The 10,495-nt window shown below is 42.7% G+C and overlaps 1 protein-coding gene across 1 annotated transcript; it reads right to left on the bottom strand.

Annotated features, from left to right (window-relative positions):
* Positions 1–663: 663 nt before the first annotated feature.
* Positions 664–8,691, bottom strand: LOC139418270 (transmembrane protein 26-like). Its single transcript, XM_071167606.1, has 6 exons — positions 8,397–8,691; positions 8,139–8,235; positions 7,353–7,442; positions 6,302–6,510; positions 5,036–5,115; positions 664–1,243 (listed from the first exon to the last, which is right to left on the bottom strand). Exons 1-6 carry the CDS (start codon positions 8,582–8,584, stop codon positions 981–983), a joined length of 927 nt encoding a protein of 308 aa, XP_071023707.1. The 5' UTR covers positions 8,585–8,691; the 3' UTR covers positions 664–980.
* Positions 8,692–10,495: the final 1,804 nt, after the last annotated feature.

Here is a 10,495-nt window from a genome sequence, read left to right as displayed (position 1 = left end):
CACCTCTGCTGTCAGCCCTCTACCACCCTAACCCAGAGATATTTATCAGTTCAGACAGACACCACTGCTGTCAGCCCTCTACCACCCTAACCCAGAGATATTTATCAGTTCAGACAGACACCTCTGCTGTCAGCCCTCTATCCACCCTAACCCAGAGATATTTATCAGTTCAGACAGACACCTCTGCTGTCAGCCCTCTATCCACCCTAACCCAGAGATATTTATCAGTTCAGACAGACACCTCTGCTGTCAGCCCTCTACCACCCTAACCCAGAGATATGTATCAGTTCAGACAGACACCTCTGCTGTCAGCCCTCTACCACCCTAACCCAGAGATATTTATCAGTTCAGACAGACACCTCTGCTGTCAGCCCTCTACCCACCCTAACCCAGAGATATTTATCAGTTCAGACAGACACCTCTGCTGTCAGCCCTCTACCACCCTAACCCAGAGAAATTTATCATTTCAGACAGACACCTCTGCTGTCAGCCCTCTACCACCCTAACCCAGAGATATTTATCAGTTCAGACAGACACCTCTGCTGTCAGCCCTCTATCCACCCTAACCCAGAGATATTTATCAGTTCAGACAGACACCTCTGCTGTCAGCCCTCTATCCACCCTAACCCAGAGATATTTATCAGTTCGCAGGAGAGCAAAAACAGTGTTTCCAACGGCGCAGTTTAATCATAAAAACCACCGTAAACAGAACAATCAATAAATGGTACAAAAACCCGTCTCACACCAGCATAACGTGCACAAGCCCTTACAAACATCATTCTGGACAAGGACATGGGGTTAAATAAACAACATGTAATGAATGGAATTGGAACCAGGTGTGTGGAAAGACAAGACAAAAAACTAATGGAAAATGAAAGGTGGATCGGCGATGGCTAGAAGACCGGTGACGTCGACCGCCGAACGTCGCCCGAACAAGGAGAGGGACCGACTTCGGAGGAAGTCGTGACAATAACCCCAGATCAACCTGAAGCCTTGTAGTCGCAGTAGATGGCAAACAGACGGTAGAAGTTCAGAATGACCACCAGGAAGTTCTTGATGGCGAAGAAGATGAGCATCTGGTGTATGACGTGGAAGTAGAGGATGAGGGTGAGGCGGACCACCAGGAAGGGTCCGTCCTGGACCAAGAGGCTCTCCACCATGCTCCAGATATCTGTCCTTAGTCTGGCCAGCAGAGACACTCCCTGGTCCCCCTCTGAATATTCATCCGGTCTGGAGGTAGACACTGGGGAGAGAAGAGACATTGGTCAGCTGGTCATGTGGGATAAGTTAGTGACATTGAAATCCAGAATCTGTGTCTAAATATCGCCACATACATACATACTGACTGAATAAAATAAATATAAATATATTTCCTGGGGTCCCAAGAAATTCTGGTGGAAAATATTGTCATTACCATAAATCCCTGTATAACAGAGCAATAACATTATGGTTACCATAAATCCCTGTATAACAGTACAATAACATTATGGTTACCATAAATCCCTGTATAACCGAGCAATAACATTATGGTTACCATAAATCCCTGTATAACAGAGCAATAACATTATGGTTACCATAAATCCCTGTATAACAGAGCAATAACATTATGGTTACCATAAATCCCTGTATAACAGTACAATAACATTATGGTTACCATAAATCCCTGTATAACAGTACAATAACATTATGGTTACCATAAATCCCTGTATAACAGTACAATAACATTATGGTTACCATAAATCCCTGTATAACAGTACAATAACATTATGGTTACCATAAATCCCTGTATAACAGTACAATAACATTATGGTTACCATAAATCCCTGTATAACAGTACAATAACATTATGGTTACCATAAATCCCTGTATAACAGTACAATAACATTATGGTTACCATAAATCCCTGTATAACAGTACAATAACATTATGGTTACCATAAATCCCTGTATAACAGTACAATAACATTATGGTTACCATAAATCCCTGTATAACAGAGCAAGCAGAAATGTGTATTCTGTAGCACAAACTCAAAAAAGTTCTGGAGAATAAGAGCACCTCCTCCCAGCTGCCCACTGCACTGAGGCTAGGAAACACTGTTACCACCGATAAATCCACAATAATTGAGAATTTCAATAAGCATTTTTCTACGGCTGGCCATGCTTTCCCCCTGGCTACCCCTACCCTGGTCAACTGCCCGGCACCCTCCACACACCCCATTTCTCCTTCACCCAAATCCAGATAGCTGATGTTCTGAAAGAGCTGCAAAATCTGGACCCCTACAAATCAGCCGGGCTAGACAATCTGGACCCCCTCTTTCTAAAATGATCTGCCGAAATTGTTGCAACCCCTATTACTAGCCTGTTCAACCTCTCTTTCGTATCGTCTGAGATTCCCAAAGATTGGAAAACTTCCGTGGTCATCCTCCTCTTCAAAAGGGGGAGTCACTCTAGACACAAACTGCTACAGACCTATATCTATTCTACCCTGCCTTTCTAAGGTCTTTGAAAGCCAAGTTAACAAACAGATTACTGACCATTTCGAATCTCACTGTACCTTCTCCACTATGCAATCTGGTTTCAGAGCTGGTCATGGGTGCACCTCAGCCACGCTCAAGGTACTAAAAGATATCAGAACCGCCATCGATAAGAGACATTACTGTGCAGCCGTATTCATCGACCTGGCCAAGGCTTTCGACTCATTTACAAAATAGCCTCCAATACTCTACTCAACAAATTGGATGCAGTCTATCACAGTGCCATCCGTTTTGTCACCAAAGCCCCATATACTACCCACCACTGCGACCTGTATGCTCTCGTTGGCTGGCCCTCACTACATACTTGTCGCCAAACCCACTGGCTCCAGGTCATCTACAAGTCTCTGCTAGCTAAAACCCCGCCTTATCTCAGCTCACTGGTCACCATAGCAGCACCCACCCATAGCACGTGCTCCAGCAGGTATATCTCACTGGTCACCCCCAAAGCCAATTCTTCCTTTTGCCGACTTTCCTTCCAGTTCTCTGCTGCCAATGACTGGAACGAACTGCAAAAACCTCTGAAGCTGGAGACTCTTACCTGCCTCACTAACTTTAAGCGCCAGCTGTCAGAGCAGCTCACAGTTCCCTGCACCTGTACGTAGCTCATCTGTAAATAGCCCATCCAATCTACCTCATCCCCATTCTGTATTTATTTATTTTTAGCTTTCTCCTTTTCACCCCATTATCTCTACTTGCACATTCATCTTCTGCACATCCTACCATTCCAGTGTTTAATTGCTATATTGTAATTACTTCGCCACCATGGCCTATTCATTGATTTACCTCCCTAATCTTACCTCATTTGCACATGCTGTATATAGATTTGTGTACTGTATTATTGACTGTATGTTTGTTTATTCCATGTGTAACTCTGTGTTGTTGTTTGTGTCGAACTGCTTTGCTTTATCTTGGCCAGGTTGCAGTTGCAAATGAGAACTTGTTCTCAACTACCTGGTTAAATAAAGGTTTCTCCTATAGAGCTCAATTTTTATGGAATGGTCTGCCTACCCATGTAAGAGACGCAAACTCGGTCTCAACCTTTAAGTCTTTACTGAAGACTCATCTTTTCAGTGGGTCATATGATTGAATGTGGTCTGGCCCAGGAGTGGGAAGGTGAATGGAAAGGCTCTGGAGCAACGAACCGCCCTTGCTGTCTGTGCCTGGCCGGTTCCCCTCTTTCCACTGGGATTCTCTGCCTCTAACCCTATTACAGGGGCTGAGTCACTGGCATACTGGGGCTCTTTCATACCGTCCCTGGGAGGGGTGCGTCACTTGAGTGGGTTGAGTCACTGATGTGATCTTCCTGTCTGGGTTGGCGCCCCCCCTTGGGTTGTGCCGTGGTGGAGATCTTTGTGGGCTATACTCGGCCTTGTCTCAGGATGGTAAGTTGGTGGTTGAAGATATCCCTCTAGTGGTGTGGGGCTGTGCTTTGGCAAAGTGGGTGGGGTTATATCCTTCCTGTTTGGCCCTGTCCGGGGGTGTCCTCGGATGGGGCCACAGTGTCTCCTGACCCCTCCTGTCTCAGCCTCCAGTATTTATGCTGCAGTAGTTTATGTGTCGGGGGGCTAGGGTCAGTTTGTTATATCTGGAGTACTTCTCCTGTCCTATTCGGTGTCCTGTGTGAATTTAAGTGTGCTCTCTCTAATTCTCTTTCTCTCTCTCGGAAGACCTGAGCCCTAGGACCATGCCTCAGGACTACCTGACATGATGACTCCTTGCTGTCCCCAGTCCACCTGGCCGTGCTGCTGCTCCAGTTTCAACTGTTCTGCCTTATTATTATTCGACCATGCTGGTCATTTATGAACATTTTAACATCTTGGCCATGTTCTGTTATAATCTCCACCCGGCACAGCCAGAAGAGGACTGGCCACCCCACATAGCCTGGTTCCTCTCTAGGTTTCTTCCTAGGTTTTGGCCTTCCTAGGGAGTTTTTCCTTGCCACCGTGCTTCTACACCTGCATTGCTTGCTGTTTTGGGTTTTAGGCTGGGTTTCTGTACAGCACTTTGAGATAGCAGCTGATGTACGAAGGGCTATATAAATACATTTGATTTGATTTGATTTTGATAATTCCCTGTAGAACAGAGCAATAACATTATGGTTACCGTAATTCCCTGTATAACACAGCAATAACATTATGGTTACCCTAATTCCCTGTATAACAGAGCAATAACATTATGGTTACCGTAATTCCCTGTATAACACAGCAATAACATTATGGTTACCATAATTCCCTGTATAACAGAGCAATAACATTATGGTTACCGTAATTCCCTGTATAACAGAGCAATAACATTATGGTTACCATAATTCCCTGTATAACAGAGCAATAACATTATGGTTACCGTAATTCCCTGTATAACACAGCAATAACATTATGGTTGCCATAATTCCCTGTATAACAGAGCAATAACATTATGGTTACCGTAATTCCCTGTATAACAGAGCAATAACATGATGGTTACCGTAACCATAAGAAGAGCCAGGATAGAAACACACAGTACCTGACAGGTGGAGAGGAAACTGGAACATACTCCACGTCCAGACTCCGAGGATGACGTACACCATGCTGGGACTGCTGTCCCTGTGGGAGACATGGTTTAACATTGTTAAGGATGTGAAGCTGCAGAAACATTCACATGTATGTTTCTCTGCACTGGTACTATAGCCTGAGTCCAGTCTGTTTCTGTTCCTAATGGAATTGTCATGGTACTATAGCCTGGGTCCAGTCTGTTTCTGTTCCTAATGGAATTGTCATGGTACTGTAGCCTGGGTCCAGTCTGTTTCTGTTCCTAATGGAATTGTCATGGTACTATAGCCTGGGTCCAGTCTGTTTCTGTTCCTAATGGAATTGTCATGGTACTGTAGCCTGGGTCCAGTCTGTTTCTGATCCTAATGGAATTGTCATGGTACTGTAGCCTGGGTCCAGTCTGTTTCTGTTCATTATGGAATTGTCATGGTACTGTAGCCTGGGTCCAGTCTGTTTCTGTTCCTTATGGAATTGTCATGCTACTGTAGCCTGGGTCCAGTCTGTTTCTGTTCATTATGGAATTGTCATGGTACTGTAGCCTGGGTCCAGTCTGTTTCTGTTCCTTATGGAATTGTCATGGTACTGTAGCCTGGGTCCAGTCTGTTTCTGTTCATTATGGAATTGTCATGGTACTGTAGCCTGGGTCCAGTCTGTTTCTGTTCATTATGGAATTGTCATGGTACTGTAGCCTGGGTCCAGTCTGTTTCTGTTCCTTATGGAATTGTCATGGTACTGTAGCCTGGGTCCAGTCTGTTTCTGTTCATTATGGAATTGTCATGGTACTGTAGCCTGGGTCCAGTCTGTTTCTGTTCCTTATGGAATTGTCATGGTACTGTAGCCTGGGTCCAGTCTGTTTCTGTTCATTATGGAATTGTCATGGTACTGTAGCCTGGGTCCAGTCTGTTTCTGTTCATTATTGAATTGTCATGGTACTATAGCCTGGGTCCAGTCTGTTTCTGTTCATTATGGAATTGTCATGCCAAGAGTGCAGAAACAGACTGGCACCCAGGCTACATATAATGTCTACTGACTTAAAATATCTACATCAGACAGTATCTCTGAGGTTAAGGGTTAGGGGTCGGGGTTAAGGTACTGACTTGACATTAGACAGTATCTCTGAGGTTAGGTTTAGGGGTTAGAGGTCAGGGAGTGTCTCTGAGGTGAACTCCAGGATGCCAGGTTATGTTTAGGGGTTAAGGGTTAGGGTTTAGGGGTTAGAGGTCAGGGTTTAGGGACTCACTTGACATCCAACAGTGTCTCTGAGGTGAACTCCAGGATGTCAGCGGCAGTGCCTACGAAGATGAGGAGGAGCTGAGACAGTTCATCCCTGGTCACCCCTCCTGCAACAGGGAGCAGCCACTTCCCTATGACCAGCAGGATCAACAGGGTCTGGTGCAGGGCCAGGATCCAGTCGTTAGCGCACACTGACGACAACAGAGATACTGAACCCTGTTGGGCCAAGCAGAGAGACACATAGTGGTTAGTATAACTGATTAGAGGTTATTAATGGCTAGGTAACTCCAACCAGAGGGCTAGGTAACTCCAACCAGAGAGACACATAGTGGTTAGTATAACTGATTAGAGGTTATTAATGGCTAGGTAACTCCAACCAGAGAGACACATAGTGGTTAGTATAACTGATTAGAGGTTATTAATGGCTAGGTAACTCCAACCAGAGAGACACATAGTGGTTAGTATAACTGATTAGAGGTTATTAATGGCTAGGTAACTCCAACCAGAAAGACACATAGTGGTTAGTATAACTGATTAGAGGTTATTAATGGCTAGGTAACTCCAACCAGAGAGACACATAGTGGTTAGTATAACTGATTGGAGTTTATTAATGGCTAGGTAACTCCAACCAGAGAGACACATAGTGGTTAGTATAACTGATTAGAGGTTATTAATGGCTAGGTAACTCCAACCAGTGTTGTTATTATTAAAGATCAGTATCTCAAAATCTCCCTTAAAAAACATGAATTAATGTTTTCTAAGAGGTTAAGGGAGAGCCCAGTTCAGGCCAGGGGAGGGTACTACAGCCAGCCACAGAGTCTGCCACATGAATAAAAGTCCTGTGTGACTAAGCTTGTAATAGTTTTTATTAAGGGTTGTTTAGTTAAAAAACAACTTTTGTAGATGTATTTTAGCTATAAAAAGTCAGAGCTCACAATAAAGTATTTGAGGTGCACCAGCAGCATTACCAAACAAACTGGTGTTAAAGACAGCCTCTGTCTAGTTAGGCCTGTAGGAAAAACCTGCAGGACACAGGAAACACTGTGGCTTCTGCCCACCTGGAGTAACGTCTCGCTGCCATTGGTGGAAATCCCTCTCCACATGTTTAACAGGCTCTTTATGTTTTCAGATGAATCCAGTTTGTCACACTGAGGATGAACAGACATACAGTACACGAGTTAAATTGATACGATACTATGTGTTCTAGCTTACAGTATGGACAATAGAAAAGAAACAGCATCATTTACACACAGTATATGATTACATTAACCATCATTTACACAGAGTATATGATTACATTCACCATCATTTACACAGAGTACAGTATATGATTTCATTCACCATCATTTACACACAGTATATGATTACATTCACCATCATTTACACACAGTATATGATTACATTCACCATCATTTACACACAGTATATGATTACATTCACCATCATTTACACACAGTACATGATTACATTCACCATCATTTACACACAGTATATGATTTCATTCACCATCATTTACACACAGTATATGATTTCATTCACCATCATTTACACACAGTATATGATTACATTCACCATCATTTACACACAGTATATGATTACATTCACCATCATTTACACAGAGTACAGTATATTATTTCATTCACCATCATTTACACAGAGTACAGTATATGATTTCATTCACCATCATTTACACAGAGTACAGTATATGATTCCATTCAGCATTATTTACACAGAGTACAGTATATGATTTCCGCTCATTATGCAAGTTACAAATAAATGTACAACTAAAGTAAAGGAATAAATGATTAAAAATCCTAAATAAAACAGAACATCAAAGTCCTTACCCTGGAATCAGTAGCTTTGTTCTGTTGATGATGTAACTCTAGAATCCATAGAGATGGAATGATACTGATGAGGAACAGGAAGATGGCAGGAGAAAACCTGGAGACACGGAAAGATAACATGAAAAGGTATTAAAAACAAAACAAACAAACAAATCAAGGCTACTAAACTTTAAGAAAAAGTAATTTCACAGTTCTATGTTATTTAGATTTACCATTTATAATCCTGTAATTTCACAGTTCTATGTTATTTAGATTTACCATTTATAATCCTGTAATTTTTTTCTCTTCAGGGTTAAAATCATCTCGACCACCAGAGGAAGATAAAGGATCGTCAAGAACCAATAAAGAGCATTATTCTTAACCCAGACCACTCTCCATACTCCTATCAGCGAGATGAGAAGGAATAGCGACCGGGTAACAACCGCACAGATAAACTTCACTATCATATTTTTGTCTGGGTCGGAGAAATACTATACAACTCCAGCTGCCTCATTAACGGGGCATGCTTCTAGTCTGCTCGCTGTCAGCCACTTCAACACACCGTTGAAAAAGTGACCGTTTAGGCACGCCTCCGCACAACAAATACCCAATGGGTGCTGCCGGTGGCAAAATGCTGCGCTTGACGCGAGACATTGCAAAGCAATTAGTTGAGTAAAAGTAAATGTTACATGTTTAAAGGAGTTGCATGTAGGAAGTATTATTATACGGTGCATTCGGAAAGTATTCAGACCCGTTTCTACATTTTGTTACGTTACAGCCTTATTCTAAAATGTATACAATTCTTTTTTTTCTCATCAATCTACAATATACCCCATGATTACAAATCGAAAACAGTTTTTTAATTTGAGCAAATTTATAAAAAATGAACACATGAATACCTTATTTACATTAGTATTCAGACCTTTGACTACGAGACTCAAAATTGAGCTCAGGTGCATCCTGTTTCCATTGTTCATCCTTGAGACGTTTCTACAACTTGATTGGAGTCCAACTGTGGTAAATTCAATTGATTGGTCATGATTTGGAAAGGCACACACCTGTCTATATAAGGTCCCACAGTTAACAGTGCAAGTCAGAGCAAACCCCCCCCCCCCCCCCCCCCCAAAATAATAATTTAAAACTACATTGTTGGCTAGAGGCTCGTAAGTAAGCATTGCACTGTAAGGTTGTATTCGGCGCATGTGACTTATACAATTTGATTTGATGGAGCAGTGTGCAGTGTGATGGCGATTGCATTGTCTGTAATGCACGAACACGTCTCATAAAAGTAATGATGTTTTTGTTTGGGTAGCTTTTGGAAATTGTAGAAATAAAACATTTTCCTTCTTCAGAAGTTCCAACTAGGCAGGCTAACGTTAGTTAATTTGCTAGGTATCATACAGTAGGCGTATATTAATAATGATATAGTTAATATAAGTAGACATGCAATCATAATTGACTGTAGCGTATGTAAAGCACCCATAAACTACCGGTGGCTGAAAGCACAATCGTCGCGGAACGAACGAGTGACACCTTTCCGGGAAAGGCCGGTCCATTTTTTAAAAATCATTCCTGCCTCCTTCGCCCTGCAAGTGTATACTCGTCAGACGTCATGAAACGTTATCAGAAGCGTCCACTTAATTTGAGGGCTGAGGGGACAGGGGGTGTCGTTTAAGTGTTTGGAAAGCAACCCTAGAGCAAATACATTTGTACGAAGCTGAATCAGGAAATGAATGTCCACTCTTCATTGCATTCTTGTTTGATAATTTCTCGAAATCTAAAAGCACAACATAGATTTAAGCTAGTGTCTTAAGTAGCTGAACATGTTATTACTCCAACCAAGTGAAAGAGAAATTACACGTTTTCATTTTCATCAAAAACAAATGCCTTTGAGTTGACGGCTTGCGCAGTTCGGTGCGAGACAACCGTTAACCCGAAGACATGTCTCTACCCATGAGTTCAGCCAGTCACCATGTCAACGCCTGGTTTTCTATTGGAGAAGCAGCGTCTGCCTGTCTTGATACTGTACTTTCATTGACTTTGTTTTATAGAGGAGACGGTATGCTATTCGGCCAAAATTAGAAGTACCAGTACGGCGCTCCGGACAGTACTGGTTACAGGTTGACTAGACAGATCTAACACAGAGTGTTGCCAACTCCTCAGTATTGGCGGTTCGTTTTTTAATTTATTTTTATTTGTCGCTAGAGGGGTCTGAATACTCGCTAAGTTGACAACACTGCGATTCTAGAATCAGCTTTATCCATATCGATAGACCAGACTGCCCAGAAGCTCACCGCCCGGAAGCTCATCACCCGGAGCGGAAGCTCACCGCCCGTCCACTGTGGACATGTTGCCATGGTAACGCCGATGACTAAAAC

This window comes from Oncorhynchus clarkii, chromosome 1, assembly GCF_045791955.1.
Source record: "Oncorhynchus clarkii lewisi isolate Uvic-CL-2024 chromosome 1, UVic_Ocla_1.0, whole genome shotgun sequence".
NCBI classification, from domain to species: domain Eukaryota; kingdom Metazoa; phylum Chordata; class Actinopteri; order Salmoniformes; family Salmonidae; genus Oncorhynchus; species Oncorhynchus clarkii.
This window is presented reverse-complemented; position numbering and strand designations above follow the sequence as displayed.

Coding starts and splice junctions, on each gene's coding strand:
- LOC139418270 (XM_071167606.1), bottom strand. CDS start 8,584: ATGATAGTGAAGTTTATCTGTGCGGTTGTTACCCGGTCGCTATTCCTT. Junction 6,511..7,352: donor GCAGCGAGACGTTACTCCAG/GTGGGCAGAAGC, acceptor TTGGCCCAACAG/GGTTCAGTATCTCTGTTGTC. Junction 1,244..5,035: donor GTTTCCTCTCCACCTGTCAG/GTACTGTGTGTT, acceptor TTCTCTCCCCAG/TGTCTACCTCCAGACCGGAT.